The following is an 18,832-nucleotide window of genomic DNA, read 5'->3' as shown; positions in this document are numbered from 1 at the left end:
AATATTAAAAGTCACAAGCATTTCCAGATGACCTTTCAACCTTAATGTTCAATGCATAACTTTGGGATTAAAAATACAGATTTCAGTAACCAGTGGCATTTCCAATGATTAAACTTATCCTTGAGGTTAAATTTAATATTATGAGGAGAAAATAACCAGTTAAGATTTTCCTAAAAAAGGGAAAATTTGAATGAAACATTTCATGCCTCCAAATTAAGAATGTCAAATTTTATCAATTTACTGAAGTTCAAAATAAATAACACCAGCTTTAGTGAGGCTGTTAAATATCATGTAACATAAATTACATAAAATTACGTATGTCAAATACTTTGTTTATTAACACCACAGTCAAACGTGAATATTAATATAGAGCCTTCTCTGCCAAGAGTATAAAAACCCTAAATTTAATTAAATTTAGGGGCCTTCACCAAACTTGCTGCAAGTTTGGGGACATGAATATCCAACAGCCATAAAGCTGTGAAAGCCCCTAGAAGGAATAAAATAAATCCCACTTGCCTCAGACTGAACAGGGCAACACTGAGACTCAGCCTCAGCCTGTCCTATGGCAGGGCTATAGGAAGAAGAAAATTTTAATTTTAGAAAAACATTACCCAATTAATTTAAAAGACATGCATTTTTAAAAAATCCCAATGATCAAGCAAGCAAAGGAAAAAAAGAGTAGCTCTTAAAAAAAAACCCCAAAACTACTGCCCATTATAATTCCATTCTGAGCCCACACTTTTATTGGGAATCTCCCCCACCCCTACAAATAACTAAATTTAACTAAGTTTAAGTTCAATACGTAACTTGATCAGTAGAATAAGAGTGCTCAAAGAATATTTACCCTATTCCTAATGGTAAAAGTGTGAGAGATTGCTAAAATTTTAAATATTCAAATCAAATGATACTCCAGCAGTCACTCAAAAGTTGATCCTCACCCTGCTGGTCTTGTTACTGTCATACGCACAATAGAAACTAGTGCCAGACAAAAAACGCTTTTGTCTTTTTTGTTTTTGTTTTTTAAAGTAGTAACAATGGATGTAAGGTAAAGCCAAAGCTGGCAGCCCCGTTAATCTTACAACTTCCTAAATTACGGCAATCACAATGCCTGCCTGTATATACCAAGTCCCCAAAGCTGTTTTCTGTGAGGGCAGATGAAGTTTATTTCAACTCAACCCCATCTATTATTTAAGAAAGTATAAGTCAGTTAGTTATTTCAACATAATTTGTCCCACTCATGATTTAACCACACTATGGACCCCAGAAGCAATTAGGTAAAAGGTATTTTCTAGAAGCTTAATTACACTCTGGTGCATGCACAAATTACTCATTAAATATACCGAATGGGTGCCAAATATACTAAATGGGCATCTGCACCATATACCTACAAAATACAAGACATGATGTGCCTAAGTTAGAATTCTATCACTTATTTAAAAACTGCAATATGGGCTTCCTAGGTGGCGCAGTGGTTAAGAATCCGCCTGCCAATGCAGAGGTCACGGGTTTGATCCCAGCTCCAGGAAGATCCCACATGCTGCGGAGCAACTAAGCCCGTGTGCCAAAAGAAAAAAAAAAAAAAAAGAAAAAAAAAAAAAACAAAAACTGCAATATGTTCTCCTTTCTGACTTCAGAAAGCAACAAACCTCGATATATTTGTTCTCTCTGCATTAAATGCAAATCAAGCTTTGCATAATTTTTGAAACATTACTAACCCATTTTTTTCCTCTTCCTTGTTCCTCTCCCTCATTGCTATAATCCATTCGTAGCTTGCTGACAGGCCTGTACATGAAATGCTTGAGAGATATTTGGTTGGGGAGAACATTTCCTATTTAATAGTTCTAAATTTAATTACACCATTTTGACCTTAAAGATTTCCAACACAGGTCCTTCTTTGGCAGTATGATAAACATGCTGCCAAATCTAAGACGTATATGATAATTTCAAAACTATCTAGGCAGTTCAAAACTATTTAGGCAGACAGGTGTTTGGTGAGAAAAGGGGTAGAGGCTTGGCTGCTGGCAGAAGAAAGAAATGCATTCTTGGTGATGCATGCATGTCGCATTTTCAAACTATAAAATTTTTTGAACCTCAAAAACACAGGAGCTATAAAACTACTGTAGCAAAACAGCAGATTTAAAATAGAACTCAGCGTTGTCATACTTATGTTTTGTTTAAATGAATGACTTTTACTTGTCACATATACACTTATGATAATTAAAACATTTTTTCAATATTTTCTTATATGGTTAAAGCTTTTTTTTTTTAAACGAAATTTCAGATTCTATGTCTTATACCTACACCTTCACATAAAGGTGATAAAGAAATGTTTTTTTAACTGTCTTTATATTGAGAAAAACTAGAGCTCGTGATACACTATACTTTGTACAGGTCATTTGATACTTAATCATAAAAGAACTCCACAAAAGTAAAGATCAAAACAATGGATGCCAAGAAGAGGTCAACAAGAGCTATTATTATACGAGACTTGCAACATAAGATACTGAAAAATAGCAGTCATCTCTACAGAAAAGTTCTCCATAAAACATAGTCTAACATTCAAATCTCTGAGGATGAAAAGGTTAACAGAAAAAGCCATTTAGGCTTAATAATAAAATTTCTTTAATCAAAGAAATAATATAATCTTCCAGGAACATAATAAAATATTTCAAACCCATCTGTTAACCACCTTAACAGAGGCACATTTAGATTCTCATCATTATATTAGAATATATACCAGTCATTAACAGCACAAAAGGCTATTACTGCATGCACCTAAGCTTCTAGAAGTTTGCACCTGAAAAGCTTCTGAGGTCCACACAGTACCGCAGTCTCAAAAATAATCAGAAGGAAATGAATGGGTCTGGCACTAGGCTCTAAACATCAGCAGCAGGAAGGAGGGAATATTAAGGTTTACATTTTAAATATCTATGATATCTAACACACATTGACACCAAGGGGGTGGGGAAAGGTGACACAACGTAGATATCATACCCATGTAATGACTCATATGTATAACTAAGTTTTCCTGTCAACTGAAGGACTAACATACAATTCTACATATACTATCCAGTTTAAAACATGCAGCTAAGGAACCATCTACAATTCAAAGACAGAATCCAATGATATATCAAAACTGCATTGGTAACTACGAATTTTTATTATGTGGACATCTACTGTGGCATGCATCTGTACAAACCTTTCAGGCAGTGGTCCACAGCTGGGTTATGAATAAAAAGGCATAAATTTTTCTCTCATTTTATTACAATGAAGTTTAACAGTACAGAAAAGTCACATGACCTTGGTGGGTCAGATTTCTTAAACCCTGAAACATGAGGAACTCTAAATACATTAAATATTGTTACACATTCAGACTTTCAATGTACAGGTACTTGGAGACAGTTACAGCCCTCACCAAGCTAGGTTGGGGACATGAAGTCCAACAGCATCTGAAATGCTGTGAAGGCATAACTTTACAAATAGCAATGTAAGCTTACAGAACTTGCCTTTATTAGGGTGGTATGTTCATGTAATTCCAGCGCCTTCACAATATAACGAACCAAATTTACTATACTTCACTTCTAAAAACCTAGATGAAACATGAAAAAGAAGCCATACAGTATAAATTGCAACTTCAGGAAAAGTTCCTGCTTTATTATTCCAAATAAATTTTCCCATGTAAAATAAATGTCCAATAGTTCCTGGTATGTGGGAAGATAATGTTTGTTAAAGTCACAATGAAGCCTTATTGACGGAAGCTTGGCTATATAAACAGCACAAGTTGAGAAAAGGTTTAATCTCCAAACCTATTAGACTGGATGAAGTAAGATCAGTAACGGCCACCTTGCGACATTACAGGAGGTCTCATTCCCATCGGAGGTCGAGGAGGCCCACCTTGGTAAGGGGGCACCATTGGTGGTCCCTGCCCATACGGCGGCATAGCACCAGGAAGGTAACCTGGCATGCCTTGATGATGACCACCATACTGACCTAAAAAACACATTTAAAACACAAAAAAATATATTGAGTCTGTGCACTGTACTTTTAAATGCAATGCATTTTGCAAATAAATGTTTTATGTGTACACTCAGAAAATCCACTAAATAAACAAAAAGAGGAATACCATGAGGCGGCATTGGGGGTCTCATTCCTTGTTGTTGTGGGATGCCTGGCTGTGGTGGCATCATACCTCCAATTGGCCCAACGGGTGGATTACCAATGGGAGCCTGTCCCGGTCGAGGAAGATTACGTTGATATTTAGGTAACTGTGCTCTTCTCTCTTCCTAGGAATAAAAATATGTGAAATGTTAAACACCTGAACACAGAAAGAGTTGTTAAGCATGAAGGCAAGCATCTAAAGTCTTTATATTTATAGAGTGAGAGTAATTTTTAAATATTCCCTTACATCCCAATTACTTTCACCTCACAAACTAGCCCAACTACTTAAAATCACAATGCCGTAAGAAAACTTCACCTATTTCTATATTTGAAGCATGTTATATTTGAACTTTCCAGGAATTATAAATTGCTTCAGCAAGAAACTGTATAATGAAGAAGATATGTGGACTGCAAGGGATGTGCAGATTGTTTCTTCATTAACAAATTTATGTCCAACTAAAATAATTTTTGAGAGTAAGAAACTAACTTACTGTCTTCTTTTAGAAATAGACTGGGGGGGGGGGGTGTATATCTAAGACCAAAACATGCAATATTCACTTTGTTTTATGGTTCTTAAAAATCAGAATGGTAAAAATCAGTCAGCATTCAATCAGATCACAAGACTATTGGTATACAAATTAAAACTTTTCAAACGGACAAGCTGCCGTAACAGTACTCAATCAAACTCTGCTAGTAAAAAATGTAAACAACTTACCAGCGATATATCCTCATCTGGATGGATCAACTTACTGGTTGCACTGGTTGTTGTAAGCGTAGCAGGCTTACTTGTTATTGAAGCTGCTGGTTTAGCTGCAGTGCTATTTGTTGTACTAGTGGTTGAAGCTGTAGACTGTGTATATGCAGGGAATGTAGGCTTTGGGGGCTCTGTAGTTGTTGCAGGGGTACTATTTAAAGGCTTGAAATCTGTACCAACAGGTCCCTGGACAGCTGCCTGAGCCTGCAAAACACAATCTTCCATCAACAAAACTTCAAAACCCCAAACTGAATATATCTACTACCAACTTAACTTGAAAACAAGACACCAACATTCAGTAAGGGACAAAACTTTAAAACAAAGTTAACATCAGAACAATCCACAAAATTCAAGGTAACACATGATATCAAAAGATGCTGGGTCAAAAGCACATCCAAACACAGCAGTGTAAACAAGAAACAAGTAAGACTGCTTATGTAGCTTCTCAGATATCATCTCCTTACCAAAAGTTACTTAATTTACAAAGCTTTGTATTTATTCCTAATTGATGAAATAATGGAATAGCATATGTTCTACTTTCATCACTCTAAATTACTTGTTTAAATTAATCTACCAAGCAGCTCAAAAAAAAAGTTAGAAATTATAGAATACAAATGTTTGGGTAAATTTCAGTTACTAAGCATAAACAAAAATTATCAGTGGTGACACATTAAAGATATGTCCTTCAGAAGTATTCTTTACATAGCAATACAATGCCCTCTCAATTAACAATGGCTGGATGATCAAGATGGACAAAGGGTTTAGTATAAGACTAAACCTCTGAAACATGTAAACTAGGCCACCTTTTTAGAACCAAATGCAGAGTATTAAATTTCCTTCATTATATGTGATGCATTAGATTAAATAGCATAAAACAGACTAGCTTAATCATGCATCAGGCTAACCATTGGCCACTATAATGCATTTACTGCTTACATGCTTTTAACCCTTTAGAACCATAGGAGTTTGGGGTACATTTTTTTCTATTAGTATGCAATTCAAAGTTTCAAATACCATTGATTTATAAGCCATTAACTTTACTTTTAAAAAATTAAACATAATATATTTTTGGGAAAAGATTTAGTTTTAAAGTAGGGTCCAAAGGGTTAAGTTATAAAGCCATTTTAACAATTTTAAACTGCAACTTCCTGCGTACTTGTGCTGTGCTAGGAAACAGAGCTTTAGAAGATGCAGACAGACTTTCTGAATTGGATGAAGCTGTACTTGAGCTTGTTACAGGTGTCCCCATCTGTAGCATAAAAGAAAGGAAACAATGAAAAGTCTCCAAACAAATGGGTAAAAATAAGCCACGTGGTAGACTTTTTTCAGTATAGATTGCATTTTTGCAAATGCAAAATACAATGCAATCAAATCTGTTTCATATATAGAGGCAGGCAGTTAATGCATTTACAATAAACAGAGTGACACTATGAGCCTCAAAAAAATTTTTTTAATTCTACACCAATAAACCTAATTAACCAGTTTTTCCCCCTAAAGCTAATGTGTTTTACACTATACTTCAAAACTGATACCTTAAACTGAGAATTATGATGCATTACTGACACCTCAATCCAATCTCTATCAATAACTACAATTTTTGCCAAAAGTTTAATAACATCTCTCAATAAACAAAATCCCCCCACCTCGAAAACATAAGTTAATGTGCTTTAAAAGGCATTTAAAAAGTAACACTTTCAATTTAGCAACTACAAACAGAAAAAAAAAATTGAAAAAAAACACCTATGGAATAATTTTAAGGTGAACAATACAGAACATACAGCCTGACCATCTCAATTCTGAATGAATTAAATACATCTGCTTAACTCAATGAAAACGGGGGAAAAAGCAAAGGTAACAACCATCACATACATAGTATATATAAAAGCAGCATGTTTTGCTTCTGAGTTTGGGGGAGGGGAGACAGACGCGTAGGAAATACGAGTGTGACTAGGTCGAAAGCCATTAAATGATGCCCTTCCAGCAACAGTGCAGCATTGTTGTTTGTCACAATTCTAAACAAAAGGAAAAGCCCAAAACTTATTTGCTAAGGTCTTAGGATTTTTCATCTTTGACTTCGGTCTTCATTCTACTCATAGCTCATTAAGTAAAGGAGGACTCCTAACATTTTTATGTATTTAAATTGCCAGATATTAAATTTTCATTTCTATCTAAAGCTAAGAATAACCAGAGTACACAACTATGAAAAAATAACATACTACGCTACTGTCTAGTTCCAGTCAATCTTTTATGAGTAAAGGATATCAATATGTGCAAACATGGAAGAGAATATGCCACTTCTTAGTACAGTTAATAAATTATATTAAAAAGATTATAAATTTTGAAAATGACCTACGACTTTTTCAAAGATTTCAGTGAACAACTGCACTTTACCTTAAATATAAAGGCATTCCTTTTCAGGAATTTCACCTTACCTGTCCTGCACTGGGGAAAAGAGGCTTAGTAACTGGAGGCTGTGGAGCTGGAACTGTTGCTGTTGGTGCAGGTGGTCTGTTAAGAATACCTGGTGCTGAAACAGCCTGTGCTTGAGTCATTGGAGGAATTCCAGGACGTGGAACAGGAGGGGGCATACCTGCAGAGAAGAAATATTGGAGTGGGACCCAGTTGTTGAAACATTTAGTTCAGAAAAAAAAAAAAATCTCCTCAAAACTTTGCCATTAAAATACACTAAATTGGGGCTTCCTAGGTGGCGCAGTGGTTAAGAATCCGCCTGCCAATGCAGAGGTCACGGGTTTGATCCCAGCTCCAGGAAGATCCCACATGCCGCGGAGCAACTAAGCCCGTGTGCACCCCCCCCCCCAAAAAAAAACACTAAATTAAAAATGATTCCAGGGAATTCCCTGGCAGTCCAGTGGTTTGAACTAGGCTTTCACTGCTGTGACCAGGGTTCAGTCCCTGGGAAGGAAACTAGATTCTGCGAGCTGTGCAGCAGCAAGCAAAAAAAAAAAAAAAAGAAATGAAGAAAGAAAAAAAAGAAAAAGATTCTATACTACAAAGTTTCTAACAATTGATTGCTGAACTCAATGAAGCCCAAAGAACTAAGGCATTTGCCCCTTGGAAGAGTTTTGCCTCCAACTTTCTACGCCTTCGCGTCTCTTTAGAATTTTGGGAAGTGAAAGATAACCCTAGAAACCCTGTATATGGACAAAGCCAACAATTAGGCTTATAGATATTACTGATGCAGCAAATTTTTGAAACATATAGGAGAATTACCTCAATCATCTAACAGACAGATGTTTCCAGAATTCTAATGCAAACTATAGTAAAAACTGTTAATAGGTCATATACCCATAAAAATTATTCCAGTAACTAAGTTATTCCCTTAAGTACTTTAAATTCCAAATTTTCCTAAAATGTACCACTAGGCATTCTTTAAAGTTCTTCAACATAACTTAAAACTTTTTACGGACTTCATGTTATTAAAGGAACATAGGTTATTTTCCTGTATTCCTTTAAATGCCTAAAATTATCCCAGAGCATAATGTATGTGAAGCTGTTGCCTATAAATTAATGGCTGCACTGGCAATGATCTGATTCAAATTTTGCTGCTGCTTTATTTTCCCTGTCCCTTATATACCATCACTTCTGAATCTGCTATGGACTACCAACCAAACTTGCTGGATTAAAAAAGCTAGGCAACAGACTGAGAGCCTCACGAAGACCTCTGTGGCACACTTACTGGGCTAACCAAATCCCTTTTCCCACATTTTAGGCTAAAAAGTCAAGCTACTTTCTTAGACTTCCCTGAACCTAGGGGATCCATTAGACCTATTTCTCACCAATGATATATAAGAGGCTAAGATTCTGGGAAAGTTACTTTGTTTACTAATAAAAGAAAAAGGAGAGCACCCTTTCTTGCCTGAGATCTTACAACTACTGAGTAACATGTCTGAGGGAGAAAAGCTAAGGTTGGCAAAGCAGAAAATTAAGTATGGGTTCTTGTTATCACCGGGGCCACTCAATCTACCACTTTTACACTGAGTGAGATAATAAATGCTTATGTTGTTTAATAGTTTGTTGGATTTCTCCATTACTTGCTAAGAGTATCCATTACTCGTCTAAAATATTCCTAACAGATATAATCACTCAAGTCATAGGCTCTAACTCATTCTCGTTTCTTTGAAGACTACTTTTACTATTTCAAAACTCAAAACAAAACACAGAGTCCATCACAACATTTCTCACATTAATTTAAAAAAGAAATCACCAACCTATAGAAATTTTAAAATTACACTACTCCAACACACATAAATCTATTGTCTAAAATACATAAGAATAAAGCATGTGTGTCATATTAAAAAAGGAAACTAACATTTCATACCTGGTGGCATACCAGGCATCAGAGGTGGTATTCCTGGTCCAGGTGGCATCATTCCACCCATTGGCATCATTCTATTAGAAAGCAAATTTCAAGAGACAACTAAAGTTAATTAACAGTATAAAACATCAGAAAATATTTTGGCTAAAGCCTGAAACAACAATAGATAAGACTTGAATCTGTCTCCTAATACTGAAATCAATCAAGCTGAAAGAACAAACACACTAAAACAATCCTATCAAAATAAATTCCCTAAAAACCAGCAAACTCTTCAGTTTACCAGTAAAATAAGGAAAAAAAAATTCAGCCTTTGTTAACAGAACATTTTAATACATTTAAAGTCATTGAGAACAAATATTATACTCTCAATATAAACAAGAGGCCTTATCCAAAGCGTGTGTAATGGGAAAACAAAATCACCTTTTCTCTCACTTGGAAAATATCCACAGAATTTAAAAAAAAAAAAAAAATTCACTCTATTTTAGAGTTGTCAGATTTAAAAAAAAAAAATAAACACTGAATGTACTCTGTGGAGTAAAGATTTGTTTTGGACAGGTATGGAAAAACTAGCATCAAAATTAAAGATAACTGAAAGTAAACTCAGAATCCTTACTTTTTTGTAAGAAAGTTCCTAACACTAAACCAGGACTTAAAAACACAACCCATATTTGTTTTCCTTTCCTTAAAAGAGCTCACCTTCAAATATCAGTGTCCAATTCACTTAAAAAATTACAAGTCTGTGAATTATTTATTTAGGATTATCAAAATAACTTCTATGTATAGATTTTATTAAAAGAAAAATCGATTACCTCTACAGTAACAGAGCATGTAATCTGGCAAAAGAATATACACTTTCTTAAATATCAGCCCTTTTTACTAAGTCCCATTACTTTCAGCAGTTTGGGGAAAACAGCTGCACAATTAGAAAATGCTTTATTTATGAGTCTATTACTATTTCCTCACATTTTAGTTCCCTCCTTTAAGAGATCTGTGTTAATAAGTTTGCAAATTTTAGAAGTTTTAGTGAGGAAGGTTAGAAAACTTCTGAAGTCAACTGAATAGATACCATTAAACACACAAAAAAAATGACATTATGATTATACCTCCTGAATTACATTATGAATGAGATGCTTACATGTTTTCACCGCAAAATGACTGGGTGTATTTTCTCTGATGATGCAATCTGTGAAAATGTATGACAAAATCAAAATCTAACTGATTTTCAAAATACAGTGGGAAAGTGTATTGTATACCTCTCACATCCAACAATATTTAAGTAAAAGTGATGGGCAACGAGCACCTCATATTCATTTTAGTTCTTGATGACTTGACAAATAAATCATTTACAGAGTTCGCTTCCTGTCACAACTACAAAGTGTCATGGACAGTTCTGAATCTCAGAAACTCAAATCTACAACCAACTACTTTAATTACATCAGATGCAATTGAAGCAGATGGCTGCCTACATACATACTAAAACCCAAACTCTAATCTCTTCAGAGACAAATTTATATTCCTTCAACTTATTAGTAGATCCCTTTATTTAAAAATAAGTTTAACAGTTATAGAGCCCATACCTTTTAGAAGCCAAACAAAACAAAACAAAACAAAAACAAAAACAAAAAACCAGCAAAGTAACATTTAATTGATGTAACACACCCAAGTTGACAGGCACAAGCCCACAAAGCAATAAAGAGAGTTTTCTTACCCAGGTGGCATTCCTGGCATAACTGGTGGCATTCCTGGCATCAGAGGAGGAACACCTGGCATCAACGGAGGTATGCCTATAAACAAGAATTTCAACCAAAAAAAATCACAAAGGGTTAAGAGGAAAATATTCATACTTCTAAACTGTATCAATAAAGACCTGAGAATGTTAAAATGTAATAAGTCTTATGTGCTACCTGGAGGCATCCCTGGTGCTCCTGGAACTGGTGGTAGTCCTGGCTGTGCCATTGGGGGGATATAACCTTGTTGAGGTTGAACAGGCTGTGGCTGAAATGAAGTTGAAGCTGCAGAGTCATCATCATCATATTCATCAGAATCATCTTGTTGCTTCTTTTTTTGACTCTCTGCTAAAAAAAGTTTAAATTAATTTTTCCCATAGAGTAAGAAAAGAAAAATAAAGTTTAAGAAATTCAACATTTAAAAATTTTATTTCAATGCAACTAGCTCCTGAGATTCTTCTTCCAAAAAAATTCAGTTAACACTGTTCTTTACTCTTCAAATGTCTTTTTTCAACCTATATTAAGCAAGAAGGTTAACATCCTTTCCCTATTCTACGACAGGTAAAAAAAATTTTCCTAAATGTTATACTTTAAAAAACAGCTACCTAATTCCACTCCTAAAGATAGACTATGTTAAAGCAGTCTGACCTCTTCACAACACTTTTCCAAACAAAAAATTTCAGTTTATTAATAAGTTTCTATCATTTTATAGCAGAGGGCTGCAAATCCCAAGTCAAATATACTACTAAAAAAATTTATACTTAGTGGTTTCATAAATCAAAACAAGCTACCTTCATTTTCAAAGGCCTCAACACTTGCTAAATCCACCTGGAATTCAGTTATGAGTAAAAATATAATGAAATGTACGGAATGATCCAAATGGCACTATATATACAAATAAAATATATAACTTCAAACATAAGGTAAAAAAAACCCCTCAAAATTGGAATTCTGAATAGATCTAACATCTACCATTAAATTTATACTTGAAATTAGTAATAATACTCTCACTAGTGAAGCTGCATTAAGAAAAAGCACACATCTTAGTATTTACCTTGTGTTTTCTGTTCAAGAAGTCGTCTTCTTTCATCCATGTCTTTTTCTGGAATACCTTCCATACCATATATTTCCAACTCTATGTCTGTTCTCCCAGGTATTGCATTTGGTACCGCATCTATTGTCTCTTTATGCACCTAACAGTAAAAAATGAACAAAAAAACCCCCAAAGAAAACAAAAACCTTCCATTAGATAAACAAAAGTGCCTCATCAAAGTTTTTTAAAGAATAATTTTAAATTACTCAGCAACAAATTAGTGTAATGGTTAAGAATGACTGGTTCTATAGTGAGACTGTGGATTCAACTCCCAGCTTTATGGCTTACTAGCTATGTAGGTTGAGCAAATCATGTGACCTAACTTCTGCGGTCACTTTCAGGATTAAAAAAAATACTGTATACAGAACGTACTTGGCAATGTGTAGTACATAGCGAGGGCTCAATAAACAATTTCAAGTTTACCTTATAATCCTGCTTGCTTGAATTATTAGCAATGAATAGTGCTACTCAAATCAGGGAAGTGTGAAGTCTGAATTAAGTAAAGCTTATGAAGACTTATTCTATTAAGTATTAGAATAAAGTAAATTTTCCAAGAATGTATCTTGAAACAGCTAGTAGCTACAAACCACAAAAGTGACATTTACAATTAGCATTACCCATAACTAGTCACCAGGAGTGTAACACTGCCACAGTAGTGATCCTGTCACTATTCATCTCTGAATTTATTTGGTAGATCACAAAAAGAAGTTCTTCAGATGTTTTATTGTAAAACACTGGGGATCTAGGACCTTTTTTCACTGTATGGTAGAGTAACTTTTGCCAATATGGTAAAATCCCTGGCAGTCTTAGTTTCGTCAGCAAAAGGTATTAACTTTGGCTAAAGGATGTCAAAGCAGTTTGCCTAGAATATCAGCTTCACCTGGAAGCTTATTAGGAATGCAAATTCTCAGGCCACACCTGAGCCCTACTGAATCAGAAACTCTTGGGTGGAACCATGAATTTATCTAACAAGGCTTCAAGGGGATTCCTTTGAATACTCAAGTTTGAGAACCACTTACTTAGGCTAATGACTTGGATATATCTGTCCAAATAATAACCAAATTTTCTTTCCTTCCAAGACACTTTCATGGTAGAAAGGTAATTAAAGAAAACTCTTCTTCCTAGAGGAGTATCTCAAAGACTTTTAAAAGCGATATGCAAATCAAATTCAGAAATTATCTTATTGTGATTAAAAGATCCATGAATAAAGCTACGTAATAAACAACAGTCACCATTTCCTAAGTTTTTTGGAATATGTTACTTTTCTTGAGGAAGGCAGATGAAGTAACACGTTCCATAAAGAAATACAATTACTTTCAAATACACATTATCAAGTTTTCACATTTCTAAATGATGAAGGAAAGAAATTTCTTAATTAAAAGGTATTGAAGAAAAAATAACATCATTCACTTAAAACCGTCCCAACCTTATGTTACAGCCAGAATTAGACTCCTTAGCATTGTGTAGTAGAAATTAGTATGGTCCTGGTTAAAAACATAGGAGCAAGCATTGACATGAAACATCTAATTTACTAATGTCCTAGGCTATTTATAAAATTGGAGTATGTGTCTGACTTAACTTCCATGCGTATCTCACAGGCTGCTGTGAAATTACAGTAAGAACATATAAGCAGAAGCATTTAGCCAATTAAAGATTACTAATACTCTCTCAACTACTCTCCTTCCATCTTCCACTCTGTTTCTCTGCTCTGCGGTACAACTCCTTGAAATAGTGCCTCTACTTTTCCCTCTCATTTTCTCTTGCAAGCACTCCAATCAGCCTTTGGTCATTCTAGGAAATCACTCTTGGCAAGTAACCAATGACCTCTACTTTGATTAATCCAATCTTAGTCCTGTGCTTACTTAACCTACCACCAGAGTCTGACTTAAAATAACTCATTCCTTGAAACACTTCATTTGGCTTCCATGGCACTACTCTCTCCATTTTCCTACCCTTTTAATCTCCTTGACTGGTTTCTTTTAATCTTCTGACTTCTAAATGCTGGGAGTGGCCCAAGGTGGAGTCCTTGCACCTCTTTTCTACCTGTATTCTACTCCCTAAGGACATCTAACATCATGGCTTAAAATAGCCATCCTTATACTGTATCCTCCCAAATTTCTATCACCAGCTCCAACCGCTCAACTGCAGACCTGTAGATTCTACTGCTTATATAACATCTCCATGTGGATATTCAATAAACCTTCTCAAAATCTCAAAACTAATATATCCACACTCAAAATTAACATAAGATTATCCTGACAGCCTCATCAGCCCATCTTTTCTGCAGTTTTCCACATTTCAGTACAGTCGTCCCTTGATATCGAGGCATGACTGGTTCCAGACCACACTCCCCAACAGCAAGGATGCTCAAGTCCCTTATATAAAATGGACCAAGTACAGTTAGCCCTCGGTATCCTCAGATTCTAGACCTGTCAATTCAACCAACCAAATTTCAATCACGGTGTAATTCACAGATTATCCTCCACTCCACACTTTCTCATACTTCACATCTAACCCATCACATGTGGCTGAGCACTAGAAATGTGGCTAAAATGTGGCTAAAATGTGACCAAGGAATTGAATTTCAATTTTTAAATTTCCCTTTAAATAGCCACAAGTAAAACTGTTCACTACCACAGTGGAAAACTGTGGGTCTCGTATTTTTGAATAGATATTGAATTGTTATTTAAGCTACATAACTGGAATGAAACAGATCTACATAAACTTATTTTTAAACTTGGGGAAGTAGTATCTTGTTTTAATTTACCTCCCTGCGGCCTACCAACAATAGTTTCCAATGAGTGGGTATTTGCTCATCTCACATTTCTCTAGGGTCCAATTAGGAAAAAATTCAGGCAACTCTAGGATTGGCAAAAGTAGAAGAAATAATGTTGAAACCTAGAAATTATTAAATGAAACACAATGCTACCATTCCAAAAGAGGTCCATGGAACAAATGGTAGAAATAAGCCTAGCCCCAGGCAACAGATTATAACAAATCCTTCAACGGCAGGGAGTAACAGCAGTTAATTCTTAAGGATTAGAACTGGTCAGACTGCCCACACTTAAATCACTGATCCTTGTTCTGTTACCCAAGTACTGAGGAAATACTTTGTGATCTCAACCGAACTGTCACCCATCTAACCTAGGATGAAAAGTAATATCAATAATTTTAAGGTAAATACTAGCATAAACACTTTAAACATAAAAAAATCAATTATTTTATCTTCTCGATGGCTAAAAAATAAGATTTTTTCTTTTTTGAAAGCTGACTGGTCATCTTCACTAATCTTTTGCAACAAAGGAAAAAACCCTACATCCTATCAACGAGAAATTCTAGATTTTTTTCCCCATGGTGTTTCCCAACTACAAGAGAGCAAAAATTAAATACAGAAGAAAACTCCTTACCTGCATGCAATGAATAGCTAAGCCAGGTCCTGTATACAATTTCTTATGACATATATGGCATTTAAAATGCTTTGCTTTTTGGTGCTGTATAAGGATCTTCTCATCATCAAAATCTCTATTACAATACCTGATCACTATTGTTAAGGTACAAAAATAGCACAATAATGACACTGCTTATAAAAAAAAATCTGTAATGAAAGAGTAGTAACATTAAAAAAGGGCAACAGCTAAAACCAAGAGTACTTTATGTAAACTCTGCTTCTGATATTTATTATGTAACTAGGGACAAACACATCTCAGTAAGCAATATAGTTTTGTCAAATTCCCCCGTTTAACAGATTTCTGTGAAATTAAATTTTCTTTTGCTGAATGTCTCAACATTTAACAAATGCACACTGTGAACTGGAAGGGTTCAATGTTTTAAAAAAATCCCAAAGTTAATGTTGACGGAACTTCAAGTATTAGACAAGACAAAAATAATCGAAATATTAACAATTTACCTAACATTCAGAACTTAATATTTATATTATTTAGAATCTGAAAATAAGTTCTTTGCGAGTAAAACAATTTCCTGTGAACAACCCATTAAGTTGCTTGCAATTCCGTACGAATTTGTTGCCAAAGAATGTATTTAAACTCAGATATGTTAATACTGCTGAGAATTCTTATCTCATTACTCAGATTTTCCTAAAAGCACTTTACAGAACCATTTTTCAACTATTATGTAAACAAACGCAGTTCTGTAAGAAAGCACAGTAAATAAAATTAATTGAAACGTAACATTTACTAACGTTTCCGAAAACAAAATAACAAAAAACCAGATGCCACATTTCATTAATAAGAGGCACTTTTTCACTCCCACAGAGCCAGATAAAAAGATAAGAAACCCCACCCTGTAAGAGAACGCTTCTCGAAGATTAAGGCGCCCGTGGGTGAGACGCGTAAGCTAGATTTTACCCCCCGACCCCCGCAAAAAAAAAAAAAAAAAAAAGCGGGGGTGGGGGTGTCGAAATCAGGATTGACTAACACAAACCTTTACTACACCACCGATTCTACAAAAAAAAAAAAAAAGAAAAAAGTGGGTGAAAGACCCCGGAAGCGTTCCCCTAATCCTCCAGAGTCAATCAGCGTATTATACTCGAGGAAAGTCCCTTTGTTGAATCGTCACCAGAACAACGGTGTGGCCGAAACCTCCTCAGGGGACTCTGTCCTTGGTGAAAGGGGTCCGAGCCTCCTCCCAACGGGTCAACGCTCGCACCAAACGAACAACCTCCTGAGTCACGGAGTCCCACGACCCACAACTGCCAGAGCCTCTCGCCCCAGGGACCCCATTTCCTGAGAAGCCTTCCCAAATCTGAGTCCAACCACCAAATCACCGACCCCGAGGCCTACATCCCAGAAACTCTCCGCCATAGGCCAAAGCCAGGCCTCCCCGCCCGTCCCAGTCACCACCAACCGGCACCCCCGCTCGGCCTCGACTTCAAACCGACCAAGGATACCAGCACCACGGCTTCAGCTGCTTCTTCTTCTTGCGACCCATAACTGCGCTCTACCCACAAAAATAAGAAAGGAGAAAACAAGCAGGAAAAATAAGGCGAAGGATCGCTCACTCTCCCGACCCAACCGCCACCACCGCCTCCCACAGGAAACAGCCACAAAATGGCCGACTCCCTCGCTCGCTGCTCTGCCTCCCGTCAGGCACTGCGGCCAGGGGCGGTGCCAGGCAGGGGAGGGTCACATGACGCAGGCCTCCACCCTGAGTGGGTGGAGACTCGCGGCCGCGGAGAAGCGACCGCCATCTTGTCCGTGCATGCGGTCCCGGCTCTCGCGTGCGTGCGGATTCCTCCGGGTTTACTTTCTTTGTAAACGAGCCGGTGATCTAGGTAGGCCGAGACACTCGCGAATTAAAAAAAAAAAAAAAAAAAAAGAACCTAAAAAGGTTGCTAGCGTAATTCAGGGTAAAATAAAATAAAGGGTAATTGAGACAGCGCCTAATTTTTCAATTTGTTTCATTTCCCGGATTACTCCTTTCCGTAGTAAGTGTTGGACGTTTGCCTACTAAGTCAAAGAAGTCGCAGTCTTTGTCAATCTGTAATTCACAGATTGGTGACGGATGCTTAAACGACGCAGCGTGGTCACCCCGGTGACGGAAATACGAGGTGCTGCGGGACCTCAGAGGAGGGGAACTTAGTGGTCGCTGGGGTGTCAAGGAAGGTTTCCTGAACGGTCGACGGGAGCAAGCGAGGTGGAGGAGAGGGTGTCTCACTAAGGGCACGAAAAGTGCAAGTCTTTGAGCCTGAGCACCTAAAAAAAAAAACTACTAGAGATAGTAGGGTTGGAGTTCGTAGTGAAGGGGCTGATGGCAAGAGATGATCCTGGGGAGGCTGGCAAAGGCGACTTTTGGAGATTTTCCAGCAGTCGGAGGAGCTGGATTTTATGCTGAAGTCTCTGGGAAGCAACAAGAGTTTTAACAGGACAGTTAGAGCATAACGCAAGTGAGTATAGTTGGTTAAGAGTCCAGTGCTTGGGTTCATTTTCCACCAGTGCCAGGGCCTATTTGCATGACTTTGGGCAAGCCACTTAAACTTCCTCTGGCTGCACTTATAACAGAGTTTGGCATAGAGCGATAACTAGTAATGTAAATTAGATGTTACTATTGAAAGGAAAAAATAATAGACATTCATGGAGCACTTATGGTGTGCCAGACAAGGTGGTAAGTTTTACATTACTCGCCTCAACAAACCTGTGATGTACGTGCCATTGTTATCATCGGGTTAATATAGATGAAGAAAAAGAGACTTAAGGGAGTTGAAGTAGGGAATTCCCTGGTGGTCCAGTGGTTAGGACTCCTGGCTTTCACTGCCAAGGGCCCAGGTTCAATCCCTAATCAGTCGGGGAACTAAGATCCCACAAGCCATGCAGGGGCAGCCAAAAAAAATAAAGGGTGGAGGGAGTTGAAGTAATTCACACAAAGTCACAGAGTTAGTGAGTGTGGAGCTGAATTAGAGTTGAGTTTTAGAAAAATCATTTTGGCTACAGTGAGAACAGTGTGGGTTGGTGGAGGCTGAGAGGCAAGTTAGAGAATGTGACAGTCATCTGGATAAGAGATGAAACTGCTCTGAAGTAGAGCAGTGGTTGTAGAAAAGCATTTATTCATTCTTTCTGAAATAAAAAATAAGATAATTTTTTTTTTTGGCTGCGTCTGATCTTAGCTGTGACATGCAGGATCGATCGTTGCGGTGCACAGACTTCTCTCTAGTGGCATGAGGGTTTTCTCTAGTTGTGCTGCGGAGGCTCCAGAGTGCATGGGCTCAGTAGTTGTGGCACGCAGGCCTAGTAGCCCTGCAGCACGTGGGA

The 18,832-nt window shown here is 36.8% G+C and overlaps 1 protein-coding gene across 7 annotated transcripts; it reads right to left on the bottom strand.

Annotated features, from left to right (window-relative positions):
* Nucleotides 1-3,141: 3,141 nt before the first annotated feature.
* On the bottom strand, nt 3,142-17,139 carry ZNF207 (zinc finger protein 207). Of its 7 annotated transcripts, XM_057714397.1 has the most exons (13): nt 16,975-17,139; nt 15,476-15,602; nt 12,030-12,168; nt 11,153-11,323; nt 10,957-11,032; nt 10,384-10,431; nt 9,252-9,322; nt 7,345-7,502; nt 6,069-6,161; nt 4,874-5,116; nt 4,124-4,283; nt 3,807-3,990; nt 3,142-3,589 (listed from the first exon to the last, which is right to left on the bottom strand). In XM_057714397.1, the coding sequence occupies exons 1-12, from the start codon at nt 17,013-17,015 to the stop codon at nt 3,830-3,832; spliced, it is 1,488 nt and encodes a 495-aa protein (XP_057570380.1). In that variant the 5' UTR covers nt 17,016-17,139; the 3' UTR covers nt 3,142-3,589; nt 3,807-3,829. The 7 variants fall into 7 exon arrangements, with proteins under 7 accessions (XP_057570380.1, XP_057570379.1, XP_057570381.1 ...); XM_057714396.1 differs by having other exon boundaries at nt 3,142-3,990; XM_057714398.1 differs by having other exon boundaries at nt 3,142-3,990; nt 11,153-11,320.
* Between the last annotated feature and the right edge of the window lie 1,693 nt (nt 17,140-18,832).

The sequence above is a fragment of the Hippopotamus amphibius genome, chromosome 17, assembly GCF_030028045.1.
Source record: "Hippopotamus amphibius kiboko isolate mHipAmp2 chromosome 17, mHipAmp2.hap2, whole genome shotgun sequence".
Classification (NCBI taxonomy): domain Eukaryota; kingdom Metazoa; phylum Chordata; class Mammalia; order Artiodactyla; family Hippopotamidae; genus Hippopotamus; species Hippopotamus amphibius.
The sequence above is the reverse complement of the archived record's forward strand: the minus strand, read 5'-3'. Positions and strand labels throughout refer to the sequence as shown.

Bases quoted from the DNA above. Each gene is read 5' to 3' on its own strand.
- ZNF207 (XM_057714396.1), bottom strand. From the start codon at position 17,015: ATGGGTCGCAAGAAGAAGAAGCAGCTGAAGCCGTGGTGCTG. The intron at 11,033-11,152 runs GTAGCACATAAG...TCTTGTTTATAG, and splicing joins AGCACCAGGGATGCCTCCAG to GCATACCTCCGTTGATGCCA. The intron at 7,503-9,251 runs GTATGAAATGTT...TCTTCTCTGCAG, and splicing joins GATGCCTGGTATGCCACCAG to GTATGCCCCCTCCTGTTCCA.